A 21,117-nucleotide genomic window follows, 5' to 3' on the forward strand; every position below is an offset into this window, starting at 1 on the left:
TGAGCCCCTGTAGTCACTTGGACTATTTTAACGATGTCTTTAATGACTTTTTGAGGACAGCAAGAGCCAGTCCCTCAAGAAGCCTATGGACTGTATGCAGGAGCGATCTTAATATCTTAAATATCTTAATTTGTGTTCCGAAGATGAACGAAGGTCTTACGGGGTTGGAACAACATGAGGGTGAGTAAATACTGACAGAGTTTTCATTTTTGGGTGAACTAACCCTTTAATCTAAAGTCTGGTCACTTAGAAATGTAACTTTCCATCCTCAACAAGCTGCATGATTTGAGCCATCATATGCGTCAGTTTAATTAATATGTGGCAAGTATGAGCAATAATAGTCTGAAACGACAAACAGCATAAAAGAAACCACAATAAAAGGAATCGTCTTTTAAGCTCGACCAGTTTTAGACATTTCTTTTTGATACAAATGACCACTGACATGATAAAAACACATTCTGGTTTATTGAAGTCATTAAACGTTGTCACAGCGCTCTGAAAGCTCACATTTACAGACGAGAAACTCTGCTTAGCAAGCAAATACATTAAAATCAACTCAAATCCAACTGAAAGATAAAAAGAATGGCCAAAACCTTTAGAGGTAAACGATGAGTGTTGTGATCATTATTTCTATTTAGTTCCACGATTGGAGACACACGGCAGATTCTCGAATGTCTGTGTATGTCGATTTCGGAGGGGAATGGAGGATAAATCATGCGTCAGGTTATGTACAGCAAAAAAAAAAACTTGCACTGAAAAACCACAACACTCTAAAGAGGCCCTTGATGAGCCCGCAGTATTTATTTCACTTTCCCCCAAAGTTGACCATGAGGCATCTCTCGATTCAAGCAGGTTTACACCGACAGCAATAGAAAGGTGAATATGGTTGCCTTTAAGACAAGCTGTCTAGATATCTGTTCATATACTGTGTTTTTGAGAAGACCAAAGCCACATTTAAGCTCTGCATGTTGATAATATTGCATTCTGAAGGAACTAGCTGAATATTGTTTTTTTTTTATTTTTTATACACGACGAATACACTATTTCAAAACGGCTGGTTTGCATTTCGGTAGTGTGTGATGCCACTGAACTGTGTTTGACACGTGAGGCTCATCAAGTCCTTCTCGCGCTGCATTTGGCGGAGGAGAGCAGGATTTTGTATGCATGAACACATTTGGCCACTATATACAGCAAGTACACTGCGCTCTATAAAGGCTGTTATATACACATTTTATATCTTTTTAAAAACATAATTTTGCTCTTTTATATTATTGTTCATTCATTTGCTTGAAAAATTAGAATTGCACCAAGGACAATGACTTCTATTTGTTTTCTAGTAGTACAACTAATCACAGGTTATTTTCCAGTGTTCACTGAACGTTCGTTAGTAAGGATGTCCTATCCCAGATCAAACAAACAAAGAAACAAACAAAAAAAATCTTTATCCCCCCAATATTCCCATTCCAAACAATCCTTACGAATGAATAAAGTGCTCTCTTTCTTCAAAATGTCCAGACAGTCAGTGCAGACCAAAGTTACGAATAAAAGTTTAAAAGTTAAAACAAACATACTTCATTTGATATACTGATGCTTCTCTGTGACAATGCAATATTTCATTTCTTAGAACAATAAAGAAATTGAAAAGAAATTGTAGCACTACCTTGCAAACGCCCCTGAAACGTAGTATACATACTGTAGAGTTCATATGGTGCGATACATTCTTCTACTTGAAATACGGCCACTCCAGTACATGGTAATTTACTGAAATCATTTAATTTAAATAGACAAAATCTAAATGAGGGTTACTTGAAAATCGTATTAAGCTTATTCCCAAGAAATTGATTAAACTAATATTATTGCCACAGTACAACTGTGAATTTTGATAAACAAAATTTCTGCTTGGGAACCAGAATTTTAAGGTAATAACCGTACCTCCGGTCATAAACTCTGAATCATTATTTTAAAAATATCGGATACCATTTCCAAAAGATCAAATCAATAGTTACAAAATGAAAGACCCAAACAAAAATGAAAAAATAAACTTGACACAAAAACGGCTTTAATATTTCTATACATCATATAACTTAATAATAAATATTCCTCTTTTCCTTCTGTAACTACATCTTAGTTTTTCTTTTTTCCTTTTTACAGTATTGAACAATCCAACAATATGATGTCCAGAATGCCTAGCAAATTTGTTTAGATTCATTGGGAAGAGAGAGAGAGAATGAGTTCAACACAGATTCCCAGTTTTATATCCGCTTTAGATGGCAAGACACTATTTCTCTGCGTGTAGGCCTCTGTTGTGGAACGTCATTAAATGTGCTTTCTTATAATGTGCAGAGCTTTATAGTACATATTTTACCTTAACATACTGTAATTTAACACTCCAAAAGGGTGCTGTCAGGATATTTGGAGCCTGTTCACCACAAAGTTGTTGTTTTTTTTCCAACAGAAGTAGGCACAGGTATTTGTACACACCTTTGTAACACTGTTTTTTGTTTTAGTTTTATTAAAAGTATGTCTAATATTCAGTTTCTCTTTAATTGAAATACTGGTTTTAATATCCTGCACCTACACAGTCCCATACGTACAACCTGACACAAACATTCACTGTCACACATACCTTTGTGCCCACCTATTAAACGTTTGACTCCACATAGGGTCTCTTTGGTTTGATGGGCGAGGTGGGACCTTGTCTGGCATCACGGGAAAGCTGGCGGTACATGTTCTCCTGGTACGCCTGTGCCACAGGCATTGTCCGAGCCACTTTAACATCCTGGTAAGTTGGCGCCTGGCTCACCCGCTCTAGGAGGTCTCGATCACGGGCCCCTCCGTTAGCGAGCTTGCCTAGGGAGGAGGGCTGCGGCTGGACGTAGTACTCCTCCTCTAGCAAGTGTCCATTCTGGGCATTATTGGTCTTATTGTAGTAGGCAATATTGCCTAGAGATGTAGGTGGGCTGTAGGAAGAGGCGGTGGAGGCTTGGTGGATCAAGTTGCCAGGCGACGTGGGGCTAGTGATGACCGATTCCAGGGATGAAACGGGCCAGGCCCGGGAAGGCTGGAGAAGGTACTGCTGCTGAGTCCTTGCAGTCTTGTCGATGACGCCCATGAACGGAGTGGCCCGGGATCGGGCGGGTTCACCCGAGTAGAGTCCGCTCTGAGAGGGTGAGAGGGCAGATGGTTCGTCGAAGCTTCGCTCATACGTGGTCTGCAACGGGATTTCCATTTGGGCCATGGAGGAGGAAGGCCTGAAGCCAGGGGCTAGATTGCAGCTGGAGCCTGAGGAGATGTTACTGCTGGACGGGGAGAAGCGAAGATTTACGCTCTGGGAGTGGATCAGTGGTCTGGGGGTCGGTACGTGCTGCTTTAGGTCACTTGTATTGGCACTGATGGGTCTGCGCACTAGGTGGGGGATCTCCGGAGAGCCCAGTTGGCAAGGCGACAGAGCAGAGGCGGCCACTGCTCTCTCGAGTTCGTGCTTGGAGACAGGGTAGTATGCCGCTGACTGACTGCGGCTGATCTGGGGGGTTTGGCTGAAACGCATGCCTCCAGGTCCCCCTGTTGTCGAGCGGTAGGCTGAAGCAGGACGTTGGGGGAGATCTTCTTTCCCCAGGTTTGACTCCAGGACCCCGGGAGGCCCACCTCGGCTCCCGTGCTGACAGAGAGCTCCCACACTAAGGCTGGATTGCACTTGAGACATTGACCGGCCATCCAACGAGGGCTGGTACACAAGTCTTGGCTCCCGGTCTCTCTCCCGTTCCACATCCATGGAACATCCCTGATACCTGCTGCTGAGTGGATGCGCCAACTGGCTGTACACACTGTTACTGGGCTGGTTGGTGCGGACGATCTGTGCCATCGAGGGCTGCAGGCGAAGACCTTGGATCTGGTGGTGCTGGCTGCTCTGAGAGCTCTGGGAAGGCTGCGACTGGAGCTGGAAGGATCGCTGGCTGCTCATCTTCAACAGTGGCGATTTAGGCCGGCTAGGTAAAGGCTCCTGCTGGTAGCGGACTGGAGAGCCAGACTGGGAACGATACAGACACACGCTCTCGACCGGAGGGCTTGCTCTGAATGGACCCCCACGCCGAAGAGGAGATGGTGGAGGACTCTGGTACTCCATGCCCTGGTTCCCTCCACCGCCCATGGGTGGAGGGCTGAACCGGTAGGAGGACTGATGTGCGGGCGAGGTATGGGGTGGACTCTGGCGGTAGTGAGAGTTCTGATGTGTTGGGGAGATACACGGGGAGGTGGACTGGTAACTGTGATGGGTAGGAGACGACATGGAGGAGGAGCTCGGGTGAAACTCAAAGGCCTGCCCTCCGGATAGGTAGCCGGTGTCATGATGGGTCGGAGAAAGGGGTGGACTACGTATAATGGCAAGGCTTGAAGCGTTCGAGTGAATATCAGAGGCAAGACCGATTGACACCGCTTCCAGCTCTTGTTCAAGGAAGTCGTCATCCTCAAACAAGTCTTGAACAGGTTCCATGTCATCCAGTCTTGGCTCAGGAGGAGGGGTATGATGAGGGGGCTCCTCGTCTTCCTCCACTGGTAAGGGAGATGGTGGTGGAGATGGAGGAGGCTCAAGCTCGGGCTCCTCTGATTGGGTCACTTGCCTGTACTCTTCGTCCACACGCTGAAGGAGGCGCTGGATTTCACGATTGTTGGGACACAACTTTATGGCTTCCCTTAGGTCTTCTAGCGCTTCGGCGAATTGCCTGTGGAGTGGCAATGGAAATATTAAAGGGATACTCCACTTTTTTTTGGAAATAGGCTCATTTTACAACTCCCCCAGAGTTAAACAGTTGAGTTTGACCGTTTTCGAATCCATTCAGCTGATTTTCTCATATTTAAAAGAATATCAGTAACCAGGTCTCATTTAGTATTTCCTACTATGGAAGTCGATGAAACCAGAACCTGTCTGGTTACTGATATTCTTCTAAATATCAGAAAACCGGCTGAATGGATTAGAAAACGGTAAAACTCAAACGTTTAACCCTGAAGGAGTTGTAAAATGAGCCTATTTCCCAAAAAAGTGGAGTATCCCTTTAAGTCATCTATAAGTAATTTGATGTGCAAGGAAAGAAAGTAATGACCCCTACCTGCTGCTACGCTTGGCACGGGCTCTAGCATAGTATGCCTCGTAAGACTTAGGTTTCAGTTCCAGAGCCTTGGTAGCAAACTCTTCCGCCATACCAAAGTCCTGCGACCAAGAAAGTGTGTTCAGTGAAATATATTTTTATTTTTGCATTCAGGGGGTTGATATTTCATTATTTTGCACAGTTGTCCTAGAGGTACATCACCGAGGTTCTTATGACATGCTGCATATTGCAGTAACAATATTGCAGCATCACAAACCATATATCCAGAACCTTACTGTGTGCACTAATAATCATAATGAGACTTTGGAAAGAGTATTTTTAGTAACGTTCATGCCGTTCTCACATTCATTTTCCTCCGACAGCGAGACAAGTTCAGGAACAAAGACACTTTGAGCTCTTTAAAGGTCTTCAGGTCCTCACTTAATCCTTCACGGGGAAATTTCTTCAGGGCACACTGGTAGCGCTGAGCTGCCTCCTTCACTTTACCCTTCTGCAAGAGAAAAGATGATTGACTGTGTAAATACATAGAGCCAAGGTTCTAGATAAATCTGTGCAAACATTAGAGGTAAATGATGAGTATATCCGACCTTGTAGAAGCCATCTCCTTCCTCCAAAAGTTTACTCAGTAGGATAATCATGATGTCAGGTTTAGACGTCGCCATTGCCCAGGTAGCAGGACCTATGGGGTAACAGGATGTTTGATGGGTCAAAATGGACAATCAAAGGTTTGAGGGGAAAACATGGAGAGAGACGAGGTGTGCAGAACACTCAGGAATCGTAACGAACAGATGAAGGCATGGACAACAGGATGAGGATGCCTTCAGGGTGAACTCAACTTCTCATTCCCTGTATCCTTTCATCTTTAACCATTAGCAATGATGCTATTGTTTAATAGAGGATTTCCCAAACTCTGTCATGCTTCAAATTGTTGCCAATAAAATGCAAGTAAATGGGGACCAACACATTGTACCCTACTTTTTTAAATGATCTAAAGAAATGCCCCATGAAATGTTAATCTTTACATTAAAGCTTACATACATTTCACCACATTATCATAAGATTACATTTTCATAGTTTGGGAAACCCAGGTGAGGTAGGTATATAAAGAAATATACAGAGAGACAGACAATAGATGGACAGACACCACACCACTGGACACAGAACAGAGAAGAGAGCTGCCAGGATGCCTAAAGGGAAGCAAGATGCAGGGAGCCTGAGCACAAGCATTACCTCCTTTGCGGCGACTCGGCAGTGTCTGACATCCTGTGGCCGGAGGTCAGGGGTCGTGGGGGGAGTGAGATGAGATGAGGTGAGGCGAGCAGCACAACCAGAGGTGGTTATGATGAGAGTGGCGTGTGTGTAGGTGAGTGAATGTGAGAGTGGGAGAAAGGACGAGTGAAGAAAGATGGCGGTGGTTGTGGAAGAAAAGTGAGGGGGAACACAAAAAAGCAGCCGTGAGTGGTGGGGAATAAGAGCTTCAGCTAAAGAATAGAAAATTAAAAGTTAACGGCACCAACAACGTTAAACTATCTCTCACCAACCATTGAGTTGACAAACAGAGAAAGATTTTCTCAGCAAGAGAAACAGGTAGAGAGTGAAAACAAAATGCAAACACCACACACACAAACAGGGTCACGGTTCCAGAGAGAGATGCGTTAATCAAGAGCAGTAAGTGAAGTAAAGCACAGAGCAGCTAAAGCTGGCAAGCACAAGCTGAGCTAAAAGGAAAAAACATACAAATACATGTTGGTTTTTTAGTATCATGGTCCGGACTCTAGTGATAAGCCGCTTTCCTTTAGTTTAGGGGACCATTTGAGGGTCTGGGATTTCTGGTTTTACTATGCTGGGGACATTTGATTTCCTCAATGTTGGCAAAGCCTGAGCCACATACACTAGGTTCGTTTACATGCATATATTTTCATCAATTCGAATGAATCCAATCCATTTTTCAGATTCTGAAAGTTCTGTTCATATGAAGCCTTCACATATTCATTTACGGTGCATTTGGAGCCTTCAATGACCGGTTTGTAAGATGCATGTAAAAATACGCATCACGGCACTGCTCATGTGTGCAAATAACTTTTAAAGGGGTAGTTCACTTTTTAAAAAAACTTTTGCTGATAATTTACTCACCCCCATGTCATCCAAAATGTCCACGTCTTTCTTTCTTCAGTCGAAAAGAAATTAAGCATTTTTCTCCATATAATGGACTTTACTGGGAACCAAACGGTTCAAGGTCCAAAAGACAGTTTCAGTGCAAACTGCAAACTGTTGAAAGGGCTTTAAATGATTCCAGACGATGAATAAAGGTCTTATCAAGCGAAACGATCACTCATATAAACAAAAAAAAAGGAGTTTAAAGTCCCCGTGAAATCAAAATTGAACCTATTTACTTTGTTAGCGCATATTACTAGTCTTGTGGTGAACAATTAATCCGTGCAAGTAAATATATATATAAAAAATGTTTTACCTTGGTAATCTTTAATCAAAATCTGAAAAGTTACTTCCGGTCTGGAACAGTTTCTTTTTCTGATGACGTAGGTTTCACAGTTTGGGTGGGGAAACGCTTAACCACTCCCCTCAAAAAGTTAGTTTGCTATGAGCGAGAGATGGAGAGGAGGAGCGCTAGAGTAAAACCCTGCCCTCTGTTCAATATTCCCGTTTCACTTGGAAATACGTCACAGCACTAAAGAAAAATCGTTTGCAACTTCCGGTTCACGGGGACTTTAAGTTTAAAGGTCAAATGCTCGGCTTGCTCTGTTCTGTGATGCGCGTTCGTGACTCTCCTGTTCGAACTCGTTCATCAAAATGAACAAATCTTTTTTCGTGTCATTTGGTTCATTCAACGAACGAAATGAACGAATTGACTCGGAAAAAGATTCGTTCATTTTGATGAACAGGAGAGTCACAAACGCGCATCACAGAACAGAGCAAGGCGACCATTTGTGCTTATAAAACTTAAACTTTGTTATTTTTTTTTTTAAATGAGCGATCGTTTCGCTTGATAAGACCCTTATTCATCGTCTGGAATCATTTAAAGCCCTTTGAACAGTTTGCAGTTTGCACTGAACCTTGAACCGTTTGGTTACCAGTAAAGTCCATTATATGGAGAAAAATCCTGGAATGTTTTCATCAAAAACCTTAATTTCTTTTCGACTGAAGAAAGGAAGACATGGACATCTTGGATGGCATAGGGGCGAGTAAATTATCAGCAAAAGTTTTTTTTTAAGTGAACTACCCCTTTAAATCCAATTGTCAAAATGTTCAGATTCAAGCGTTTACATGCTTACTTTTTTTCCGATTGATCAGGTCTACAATACTCCTTCCAATCCGTTCAAAATGTAATTTAGTTGAGCTCAACTGGATCGATTTTTCAATCTGCTTGAACCATCAATCCCACAATTAACAGATTATTTGGTTGCGTGCAAATGTAGTTATTGTCGTACCGATTTTGGCTCCTTTTTTCAGCAGGGCGACCACCACCGACGTGTTTCTGCAGCCGACTGCCCTGTCCAGAGGACGCATTCCACTGTAATCCACATGCTCTATCAAAGCCCCATGATCCACCAGGAACTGCACCTGAGACAATAAAAAAAAAAGAGCACGAAAAAAAAAGACTCATCTACAGGAAACACCGTACCATAATAGGTCAAAACAAGGGTGATGCCAGGTTGGAGGATCTTCTTTGAATGCTTTGGGTGGAATTACTTTTACGTTTTGGGAATTTTTAATTATTCAATAAGGGTCCAAATCCAATTAGTTATGAGATTTGGTAACCAGAGTCAAGAGTTTGAAACAACTAGGAGGAAATTTTGGTCTCAGATTAAGTATTTTGAAAAACCCAAATTTGTCAAGCCAACTGAGATATCACTCACCACATCTGAGTCTCCATAGAAGGCGGCCAGATCGAGAGGCGTCCGTCCGTTTTTATCAGCATGGTCCGTCGCGGCACCCCTTTCCACCAAGCAATGAACCACAGACAGATGTCCTTTCAAACATGCCCAGCTGAGCGCAGTGAGACCCTCCTTATCCATAAGATCCATGGACGCACCTACAAATACACAAAAGACATGAGGTACAGTATATTTGATGCAAGTTTCATAAAACCGCCCAAGGTGTATATCATTCACATACCCTGAGCCAGGAGGAACTCCACGGTGTCCAGGTGCCCTTCTGAGGCGGCCATCATGAGCGGAGTACGGCCTTGTTTATCAGCCAGGTTTACGTCTGCTCCATGCAACACCAACAGATCCACAATCTGAAAGACAAACCGGATAAAGAGTCTTTATAAGTGAAAATGACAAGTATGGTAACATACTGGGATGGGTTAAATAATGCAGTGGACACATTAGGAGTAGTGCACACTCACACTGCAGACTGTGGCCAGGGAAAATCATATCAATTACCTGCCAGTGCCCTTGACGCACAGAGCAGAAGAGCGGCACCACCCCTCTCCGATTGGGCTGAGCCACAGCAGAGCCCTGCTCCAACAGCAGCCGACAGACATCCAGCTTTCCTCGCCCCGCCGCTGCTGACAGTGCTGAGGAGAAGAGCAGGACAGAGCTGTCAATCATCCGCTACCTGTCTAGACAGGCAAGTCACCTTTATTTATAGCGCTTTATACAATAAAGAGTGTTTCAAAGCAGTTTTACAGTGATACTAGGAAAATGGTGCATTTCGGCTGTTCAGTGTTGATTCGGCTCCGTTGAAAAGATCATCAATTAATAAATTAGTTCATTTCATCTCTAAAGCAGTTATGCAAAAAAAAAAATGTCATGGTCCAGCTCAGCTCATACAAAAGTCAGACAGCATTGTATAGCTCAAACAGTGCACATTATAGGCAATCTTCACACAGAAAGCAAAGCCAAATGGCAACGAGGAATGATAAACATGTTTCATTTAACATGCCTCACAAGTATTGCAGTGCAAAGAAAGGGAAGGAGGTTTCATACAATATTTTTCATCAAGTTTACACAGTCATGTCACTTGTGGTTCAGCGCTTGAAAGTTTATCTTTAAAGTTACTCACCACCAATCTCACTACTCTCTCAAACTACATATTTATGTAAGCATATTTTGCAATTAAGATAAAAAGTTTCTATATACACAATATACGCTCAACGTGCCCCCCTGCTAAATTATTTTGTGAATTTAATATGCATGATATGTTTGGTAATTGTACCTGAATGAATTTGCTATATTTCAGATCAGTATATTTGTAATTAACTAGGGCTGTGCAAAAATTAATTGCAATTAATCGCATCCAAAATAAAAGTCTGTGTTTTACATAATATATTTGTGTGCGCTGTATATAATTATTTTGTATATATAAATACACACAGATGCATGTATATAGTTAAGAAAATGTGTTATTCATATATAAAATATTTATATTTATATAATATAGATTATGTATTTATATATACAGAACTTAAGCGCAAATAATTCTTAAATATATACATGCATGCATAGGTATTTATATATACAAAATAATTATACACAGCACACACAAATATATTATGTAAACACAGACTTTTATTTTGGATGCGATTAATCGCAATTAATTTTTGCACAGCCCTATAATTAACCCTAACTTCATTCTCATCAGAATTATAAATAATTGATTTACGTATAAAATAATAATACTACCAACTCATTTGATTTTCTTGACGTGTAACTTAAAAATAAACAGATTAGTGCTCTGTTTTGAGGACAAGAAATGAAAACCAATGCGATATGATGAATGTCCAAAAGATCCACCTAGTGTTAAGTGGTGTTCATGACATGTTGATATGCCTTTTACACTCAGGGAGAACGCTCACGCAATCGCGGGCTGTTGTTTTATTATAATGCGTTTACTTCCACTTTGATTTGTAGCGTTTTACAGAGTGTTTTCTTTAACCTGTTAACATCCGCTCTTTCGACATGTATGTGAAGAGTGTGCTTAACTGAAAGAAAGCAACTATAAAAGGACTCGTGGTCTTTCCTATTCTTCATCTGGGCAGACTTCAAACTCTCCTTTCTCCTTTTCAAAGTTCTCCTTTAAGACTTTTTAAAACTCTCTATGGCAAAAATTAAAAGGAAAAATACTTCCCGAACCAAAGCTGAAAAAAAAGTGTTTGATCTAACAGTGAAAAGTGCTCTAAATCAGCTACTAGAATCTTATGTCAATAAGGATAGTAGGCAGCTCACTATATTTTAGTATATAGTGTAAGAGTGAAGCTTTACCTGTCTCACCCCACAGGGTATCAAAGCTGTTAATCTGCGCACGTTGAGTGTCCTCTTCATCCCTCTCAGGCAAGTCCAAGAGATAAGATACAATCTTAAAGACATAGACACAATTAGTAGTGAGCAAGAAGCATGCTGGGAATAGTGAGACGCCAGCAGGGCCTTACCTCAGTGTAACCCATGCTCGCTGCTGCTATAAGGGCCTGCTGTACTGCGAGGCTCTTGTTGAAGGACGCAGGCTGTGGCGATGTCTGTTGCTCCGTCTGAGCGTCTGCTTGTGTCTGTTGTCCCGACTCTTCCGGAGTCTCGTCCTGCTCCTCCACCTTCTGCTCGGACTCCTGCGGCGTCTGCACCGAATCCTCCTGCTGCTCAGGGCTGGGCGGCTGTGACTCCAGAGGCGTGGCCTGAGTAGGAGAGGGCGTGGCTTCTGGCGGTGTGGGGGAGGGCGTGGCCTGTGTTGGGGAGGGCGTGTCCTGTGACTGCGTAGGGGACGGGGTCTGGAGGTGTGTATGGCCCCAGTCGCTCTGAATGAGGAACTTCACCACCTCCAGGTGCCCCCTAAGAGCGGCGTGCACTAGAGCACACTGACCGTGCTTGTCCGAGTGGTCGAGCTATGGAGAGGATAAACACACACGCAAATATTACTCAGCGAGGTGTGATGCGACACAAAAGCTAAAATCATAAGCTCATATCTGATTGACTGACTTAATGAAATTTCCCATGAATCATAGATGGATTTTTTATTAGTCCTTCAGTCGGCACTAAAATGGAGAGGAACATCTAGTCCAGTCTCAGTGAGGGCATTGTGCTTTTGTTTAAGGTGAGTTTACACCAAAGATTCACAACAAGATGAGCTAAAACTTGTAGCTTACTTGAAAAATAATTTGGTTTGCAACATTCTAACACCGTCTATACAGTATGAATATTAGCGCTGTCAAACGATTCAAATATGTAATCGTGATTAATCGCATTAATGTCATAGTTAACTCGCGATTAATCGCGCATTTTTATCTATTCTACACTGTAAAAAATAACCGTGATTTTAACGGTAAAATACTGTAAAAATGCTACAGTGCAAAACTGTTAATTGGTGAACAGAAAGTTTCCGTACTATACACTGTAAATAACTGTGATATAATTTTACAGTAAAATACCGTTAAATTGACAGTTTTTGAAAGTGAAAAAGAACAAATCATTGTATAATTTACAGTGAAAAAACGTAAATTGACATTCCCACAATTCCCTGTGTGTCACATTTTATGTATTTTTGTTGAAATATCTATGGTTCCTCATAGTTTTATTGTTTTTTTTTTCTAATCAGTTATGTACATTAGGGTTATATGTTACATTTAATGTTGTTAAATTAATGTTTATTGCATTTTTTTTTATTTCATGTGTGTTACCATGCTGTGTGACCATGCTGTTTGTGTGAATGACATAGTGCATCTTCTTTAATTAAGTATTGCTTTATAGAAGTATTCACTTGTGATGAGCTGTGATGATTGTTGGTAGTCAGTGTATTACAATGGTCTAAAACAGATATCAATACATCAATACGTTGGTAAATCCACATTTTATCAGAAAATAAATTACGGTTTATTACTGTAAATTTTAAGTTAAGTCTGTAAAACCAGAAAAAAAACGTTCCTACCGTATTTTTAACGGTAAAGTTCTGGCAACCACAGCTGCCGTTTTTTTACCGTAAAATTTACGGTTTATGTTTACAGTGTATGTCTCTTGATTTCTTTTTGTCCCATTATTTTTTCTCATTTTAATGCTTTTGTCAACATGGAAAAGTGGATCGGCTTGCTTTGTGCAAATGTTTTTTATTAAAAACAACCAGAGATGTATAAAGTACTAGAAACCCGGACTTGAGTAAAAGTACAAGTGCTCGATCAAAAAAGTGACTTGAGTAGAAGTTGAAGTGCTCTTTAAGCACCACACTTAAGTAGAAGTACTAAAGTATTCAACATTTTTTGTACTTAAGTATTGCAAGTAGTTTATTTAAAAATTCACTACTTAAGTACCAAAAGTACAAGTATTGTGTCATGTAATTATTAAAGAAAGCAATCGAAAGTTTGAACTAGCAATCAAATAAGGCGCTTTGGCGGGATACAAATTTGCTTAGGCGGCCGCCAAAAAAATGTCATTGCAGGACAACCCCTGCATTAGTTGACAATGTGTGTGTCAATCAATACCATTACCCTATAAAACTGGCGTGTGATTTAGGCAGCATGAAAGCCAACTTGCAACGAATGATTCGTAAAATTTTTATAATTGTAACGAGTAACTAGCAGAACATTAAAAAAATATAGAAATAAAAGTATTAAATTCATCGAAAATATCTACTGAAGAAAAAGTAGAAGTATGAGAAAAAAACAATACTCTAGTAGAGTACAGAATGATACAGCATTTTAGTACTTAAGTAAAGTACTTAAGTAGTTCTACTTCGTTACTATACATCCCATATACTGTACAGTGTTCAAATTCACACTAACATTCTCACTTGGAGCAAATAATCTCTCAATGTAACACTGTCCATCAATAAAAGGGTGAAAGAAATACTGACGAGGTCCTAAAATATTGACGAGGGGGCGGAGAATTCGCATCAGCTCTCTGTGTGTGTGTGTGTGTGTGTGTGCTTGGCCATCATCAAGTGGTGATTCAGACTGGACGTGCTGCGATGATGATGATAGCTCAGTTCACAACGACAAAACACACAGATCACTTTGGTCTTGGCGATGAAATTAATTTGGCAACTTTTAAAAGTAAAACTTTCCATTCAGAATCTTATTGGCATCCGTTTTGGCGTCTCACGCTCGTCATCCACTCAAAACGCAACGTTAACCAACTATTTGGCCGGCTCGCAAGCCCAAACAAGTGTGTGTGGCGTCGTGCCTGTTGTTTTGTTTCCGGTCTAGCTAGATCCGCTTGCGCTTTGGCCGGCGAAGCAACAAAACGTCCTTGAAATGAATGGGTTTCAGAGCGCAGCGCCGCGCATGCGAAAACATGTGAAAGAAAACTACAAAGTTTGCTAGGCCAAAAATACTGTTAATCGTGCGATAAAAAAATTGATGCCGCTGAAATGAGTTTGCGTTAACGCTGTTATTAGCGCGTTTAACTGACAGCCCTAATCAATATGGGTAGTATGAATGTTATCTGGATGTACTACATCCGCCATGTTGTTACTATCACGTGACCTACCAACGTCAGTTGCATCGATTCACTGTCATTCACAAATCCTCTCCCATGGCCTCATGGGATAGTTTAGTGTCCATTTAAAGGGTAACTAGACCCCTGGTCAGAGCCTGACTCCACCCACTGGTAATGTTTGAAAAATGCTGAAAAAGTAGGCAGACCCCAGCGGAGATAGAGACGAAATAGATGCTAAAACACTCTATCCTGGTCGTTTTCAATACTCGCAATTCCAACTCCTGACTCGCTAAAGTGGTTTTGACGACACAAGATGGTTTTTATACAGCCGAAACCTGCGTACGTCACGAAGTGCGGAACATCCAATAGGAAAATTCAACTGCAGTAGCCACCGTTCAACCTGAAGAGGGCAGCACTAAGACGTTTTTATACCATATATTGTAGAAATAAAACACTTTATACACAAATGTCAAAAAAGTCACTCGAATCAATGACTGGTATTAATGAAGATCCATTCTTATAGATCATTAACTAAAAAAAGTTGATTTAGTGTTTAGTTACTCTTTAATTAAGTAATAGGTACTTTTTTTTTCTCCGAATACAATGTATTTGGACAGTATGTTGGCGTACTGTTTCTCACATACAATATAGTAGGGAAGTATTCAATTTCAGATGCAGTGTATAGAGTACCGGTAGATGCAAACTTTACCAATCTAGTGTCTTTCTTTCAGAAGTAGCACAAGTGCGAGGAGTGCATCAGAAACAGAACAGGCCATCCGTTTACTTGTGTGTCGCTCATGTCTGGTGTTGACAGGCTGTAAATCCTTCTAGTTTACAACAAAGCGATTAGTTGAAACGGTGTATCGTTTCCATAGCGATGACTCATTACTTCAGTGTTTCCATCCGCTTTCTGTTGCGCAGCTGTCAGACGTCCTGTGAGAGCGACTTGCTGTGTCTAGCATCCAGGCACGACATTAAAACAAACCAGACTTTAAAGATAAATCCATCAGTTTTTGGAATAATTAATGGGAACGAGTCTTGTTTGCCTATTGGCTGCTGTTTGTGATAAGCTACTTAATTAAAGTTTGAATGTCACATTTTTAATTGTCAAATTTTCTGTTGCATTTGCTTAACACTTATAAATATAATTGATATTCACATGGGAAACGAATAATATTCTCACCGTCCAGTCTAATCAAATCTGTTACTTGGCATTGATAATAATACTTATTATTACTTAAAGGGATAGTTCACTTTGAAATAAATTTTGGGTATGTTTTAGCTTCCCTCAACGGCATCCAAGATGTAGGTGTCTTTGTTTCCGCAGTATTTTCAATTTTGATATTTTTAGGTCAAACCGTTCTTGTCTGTCAGTCATATAATGAAGGTCTATGGTCACCACCTCAAAGAGCATGCACAGAGAAGTCCAAATTAAACATGATTTAATGACTCATAAATGTAAGTACACATTGATGGCCTAAGACACGAAACGAGCAGTTTGTATGAGAAAACGAACAGTATTTATATTGTTTTTACCTCTTGTAATCAATGTCACGTCCAAATGATCTGAGGGCGTGGGCACTTTGGTTTGTGTAAGTTATAATAAGACAAAATCATTTGTAATTGTGACCCTATTGAACATTACTGCTTAGTGCTTAACACACTAAAGGCTGTCCTGTAGCAACAACCTCAGGGGACTAAACGCCGCTAGTTGGAACAAACTGTAATTTGCACAACTGTCAGTTCAAAATAAATGAAAAGAAACCTAGCATTGGGGATTTGTTGCTTTTTCCTGTTGTGACCCCAAATACTGAGGTACATACTGTATACCGAACAGTGACTTCTGTGTACCGTTACACCCCTACACTGTAAAAACGAATATGCATTATCTAATCAAAAAAATTGTGGCAACAGATTACAAGCAATATTATTAATTAAATTTAACAAATTAGAATTGAGTATTAATTAATCAAATTAATTCCTTAAAAGTAAACAATTTAAAATGAGTAAAACTTACAACAACAAACAACATAAACGTACATTTAAGTCACCATTATGGTGATCAGTGTTTGTTTTAAAATGACGATTTCGTCCTTCAGTGATTCTGCTTGCTAACATCAAGTGTCTTCAATGTTGGAATACAATATAAATAGTTCTTAATTAATCTTTGACGTCTGTCTGTTATTCAGATATTTTTTGTTAAATATTTGGGTGTAAACTTTACTCATTTTAAATGGTTACCTTTTAAGGACTTAATTTGATTAATTATTACTCAATTCTAATTTGTTAAATTTAATTAATAATATTGCTTGTAATCTGTTGCCACAATTTTATTGATTAGATAAAGCGTATTAATTTTTTTACAGTGTAGTAGTTGACTAGCTATAGAGTGGCGAAGTTATGACGTCACTTTGTAAGACAACTCTGAAGCTAGCGGCGGATGGGTTCCCTCGATCGAAAAGCTATGCATTTTCCCCATAGACTTTTGGAAAATCGCTAAAAAAGTGATCTGTGTTCAACAAAGAGTTGTGATCGTTGTCTTGTTTTGTCTATCAAGATAATCTTTACAAGTTTATTCAAAATGTATACATTTTGAAGCCTATATAAAGTAAAGAAAAACACAAGCAGACACAATAAAGTTTAAAAAAAAAAACACAAGCAGGTTATAATAGTGTGTTCTGTGTCATAGATCAAAACGTGAACATATTTAGAGGCTTTGTTCACCACAGACCTTATTTCAGGCGATTTAGCAAAAACCCATTCAAAAATCCCATAGACTTTAGAGCGAGGGAACCGGGAGTGCTAAAACGCTAACTCACTTTCACGGTTTGGCCTACAGAGTGCTTATGCACTCGATAGTATGAGCAAGTTACAAGTTTTTTAACATTGAGTACTCAACCCAACAACATTTACTGTGCACAAAGTATACATTTTCATAAAAAAGCAAGAATCTCGTACCTTTGCTTTCCTCTTGCAGAGGGCGGTAACTATCCCCAGGTGTCCAGCGGCGGCCGCGTATCCCAGAGGAGTGAGGCCGCTCTCGGAGGCCGAGTCCACACTGGCGCCATATTCCAGCAGCAGGTTCACCATGTCAGCGTAACCCAGGTGAGCGTGCACACACAGCACCGGAGCGTTGTTCAACACCTCCGTACGATAGTTCACATTAGCGCCGCCCAACATCAGCAGCCGCGACACCTAAAGACAAATTCAAGTGCCCACGTTATACTTAGATTTGTGAATTCCAAGAATTTATTTAAAATAAGTTTCGAAAATGATAACATTTTACAATAAAGTCTCATTAGTTAACTACTTTGAACAAAACTTATTAATCTAAATGAATGTTAACCTCAACATTTACGGTAACACTTTACAATAAGGTTTGTTAGTTAACTACATTAGTTAATATGAACTAATAATGAATAGCACATATACAGCATTTGTTAATCTTTGTTAATGTAATTTTCAACATTTACTAATACTTGATTAAAATCTTGTTTACATTAATTAATGCACCGTGAACTAACATGAACAAACGATGAACAGCTGTATTTTCATGAACTAACATTAACAAAGATGAACAAATGCAGTAACAAATGCATTGCTCATGGTTAGTGCATGTTAGTAAATACATTAACTAATGTTAACTAATGAACCTTATTGTAAAGTGTTACCACATTTACTAATACATTATTAAAATCAAAAGTTTTTTGGTTAACATTCTGTAAACTATATGAACAAACAATGAACGACAGTATTTTTATTAACTAATATAAACAAAGACTAATAAACACTGTAACAAATGTTTTGTTCGTTGGTAATTTCTGTTTTAATTTCTGACTAATGAAACCTTATTGTAAAATGTTACCAAAAACATATTATTTTCCTCATACTATTCATTTATGTAGCACTTTTTTTCTAGCCTGATTGCGTCAGACTTCGTACTCAGTCTGAGACATCGACATGTCTCTCAGTTTTCCTCCGGCCTGAAAACAGCTGGCCAATCAATGAACAGAGGGCGGGCTGAGAGCCGTGACGTAGACACTAAGCGCCGAGATTGAGATTGTATTTTAGGTTAGGGAAATCAAAAACGGCCGCGGATATGGAGACATGGGATGCAATTGGCTCTGTTGTGGAGAATATTCCCGGTTTTGCAAACAGAAAGTCCATAATGTTGGCTTTAGAGTATGAAACAAATGTAAAATCTGTAAAGTGGAGCAGTACCTTTATGTTAGGTGTGTAAAGGTTTCTGAGTGATGAAAGCGCTGTAGATAAACTCTCTGTACTGTATGACACCCACAGTCCTTGCAAGATGGATGACGAAACCCCAACCTTCTTACTCAGGCCCTAAAGTATGATACAATAACAGGACAAAAAGCCTTAATGCATGAAAGCATTAGCTGTAAAACATGAGCAATATAGTGATCTATTATTACATCCTTGCATAACACTCTTACCTTGAATATGTGTGCTTTCAGTATATGGTGACCCAGTTCAATTGTCTGCTGTCTATTTAGTTTGTTTTCTTGTCTGGAGAACCAGAAAGCCAGAAGAGTATGGCCATTCCTTCAAAAAATACAAAAGAACAATACAGTTCTCAGAAAACATCCTAATATTCTCATAGATCAAACTTTTCCACGGATATAAAGTTGGATGTTGCGTCAGATTATCATTCTCACACTTTGATTTAGGTGAACATCTTAAAGGCCCGGTTCCACATACAGGGTTTAGATTAAGCCTTAAGTAGCTTTTAAAAAGACATATTGAGACAAAACAATGACACCGACATATTTTAAGATCTGCCAGTGCAAGTTACTTTCAGTTAAAACAGCTCAATAATGCATTTTACTCTATGCCTAGGCTTGAGCCTTGTCTAAAAGCAGTGTAAAATGTCTTTAACTGAGTTTGATTGAATTTAAGGCCACAGAAAGTCTTAAAGGAGTAGTTCACTTTAAAAAAAAACTTTTGCTGATAATTTACTCACCCCCATGTCATCCAAGATGTCCACGTCTTTCTTTCTTCAGTTAAAAAGAAATTAAGGTTTTTGATGAAAACATTCCAGGATTTTCTCCATATAATGGACTTCAATGGGAACCAAATGCTTCAAGGTCCAAATGACAGTTTCAGTGCAAACTGTTCAAAGGGCTTTAAACGATTCCAGACAATGAATATCAAAAAGGAACAAATCTTTTTTCGAGTCATTTGGTTGAACGAATTGACTCAGGAAAAGATTCGTTCATTTTGATGAACGAGTTCAAACAGGAGAGTCACGAACGCACATCACAGAACAGAGCAAGGTGAGAATTTGAGCTTATAAAACGTAAATTTTGTACATTTTTTTTTTTTAAATGAGCAATCATTTCGCTTGATAAGACCCTTATTCATCGTCTGGAATCGTTTAAAGCCCTTTGAACCATTTGCAGTTTGCACTGAAACTGTCTTTTGGACCTTTAACCGTTTGGTTCCCATTGAAGTTCCCATTGAAAATCCTGGAATGTTTTCATCAAAAACCTTAATTTCGTTTCGACTGAAAAAAGAAAGACGTGGACATCTTGGATGACATGGGGGTGAGTAAATTATCAGCAAAAGTTTTTTTAAAAGTGAACTACTCCTTTAAATGGTAGAACGTGTATATCATTGGCTCTGTAACAAATTGCTTTTGAACCACTTCGAAACCAGCAAATCCGTTAGGTAAGTTTGTGCATTTATTTTCTTTCACTCCCCAAAGCCATTTTTTCTCGAATCGGTATTTGAAGTAACTTTTGTCAGACCTGGGATCGCAGAGGAACTTGGTCTTCTCTCCCTCCTCTCGCCATATGAGCCATTCTCTAAAGGAAGGGTGAACAAACATGCGCGTCCCATCCCGCCTCTTCACCAGGAACACCGACAGGTTCTCCAGCCTCTGCTGGAAGTCTTCCCAGTCCAGCGTGCCCTTCACGGAGCTGGCGTTGATGGCCTGGTAGATCTGCTCGTCGGTCAGCGGGTGCAGGGAAGCCAGGGTCACGTTGAGCAACGGCAGGGCCCTTTCGAAGGACGACTGCGTTGGGAAGCGCATGTTACACTGCAGAAGGTACACTTCGGCTAGACTGACCGGGACCACCTTGTAGTTGGAGCTTTTGAGCACTAGGTAGCCGCGTTCGATCAGGTCAAAAGTGAGCTTCAGGTAGAGAAGAGAGCCCTGGCTGAGGGCCTTGAGGTGGGAACTGAGCTTGCCGAAGCTGGTGTTGTCCATCTTGCCGTTGAGGGAGATGTTGTTCTGGATTTCTGTACTGCTGTGGATGCGGTGGAGGATGTAGCCCTGGAGATCGTGGTCGATGGCGTCGTTCTCCTCCAGGGCGTCCAGAGAGATTTGGTGGAAAGGGAGAGGTTTGGTGATTTCCTGGAAGGAAAGAGGTGAGAGCTCGGTAACTTTCAAAAATCATGCTCGTGTTAGATTTTGTAGTACACAATGAAATAGTAAATGTTCATATTTTTTTTTTACTTTACTCATAAATGTTTCTTGAGCATCAAATCATCATCTTAGAGCGATTTCTGAAGGATCATGTGACACTAAATAGTGGATGCTGAAAATTCAGCTTTGATCAAAGGAATACACTACATTTAACAATATATTACAATACAATATTACTGTTTGACTA

The 21,117-nt window shown here is 40.2% G+C and overlaps 1 protein-coding gene across 9 annotated transcripts in view; it reads right to left on the minus strand.

Moving 5' to 3' along the window:
* Positions 1-2,065: 2,065 nt before the first annotated feature.
* Positions 2,066-21,117, minus strand: part of tanc2b (tetratricopeptide repeat, ankyrin repeat and coiled-coil containing 2b) — a 218,256-nt gene continuing 199,204 nt past the window's right edge. For 7 of the 9 annotated variants that reach the window (XM_039657677.2, XM_039657675.2, XM_039657679.2 and 4 more), the window contains 15 exons: positions 20,251-20,858; positions 18,937-19,045; positions 18,704-18,826; positions 17,441-17,677; positions 11,497-11,940; positions 11,330-11,423; positions 9,509-9,642; positions 9,237-9,360; positions 8,978-9,153; positions 8,549-8,681; positions 6,333-6,365; positions 5,690-5,781; positions 5,446-5,592; positions 5,103-5,203; positions 2,066-4,718 (listed from right to left, as the gene is read on the minus strand). In XM_039657677.2, the coding sequence (XP_039513611.2) occupies positions 2,642-4,718; positions 5,103-5,203; positions 5,446-5,592; positions 5,690-5,781; positions 6,333-6,365; positions 8,549-8,681; positions 8,978-9,153; positions 9,237-9,360; positions 9,509-9,642; positions 11,330-11,423; positions 11,497-11,940; positions 17,441-17,677; positions 18,704-18,826; positions 18,937-19,045; positions 20,251-20,858 (4,632 nt within the window). In that variant the 3' untranslated portion in view covers positions 2,066-2,641. The remainder of the gene's footprint in view (positions 4,719-5,102; positions 5,204-5,445; positions 5,593-5,689; positions 5,782-6,332; positions 6,366-8,548; positions 8,682-8,977; positions 9,154-9,236; positions 9,361-9,508; positions 9,643-11,329; positions 11,424-11,496; positions 11,941-17,440; positions 17,678-18,703; positions 18,827-18,936; positions 19,046-20,250; positions 20,859-21,117) is intronic. The other 2 variants (XM_039657676.2, XM_039657681.2) reach the window with 2 other exon arrangements.

The sequence above is a fragment of the Pimephales promelas genome, chromosome 17 (assembly GCF_988280905.1).
Source record: "Pimephales promelas chromosome 17, fPimPro1.hap1.1, whole genome shotgun sequence".
NCBI classification, from domain to species: Eukaryota; Metazoa; Chordata; class Actinopteri; order Cypriniformes; family Leuciscidae; genus Pimephales; species Pimephales promelas.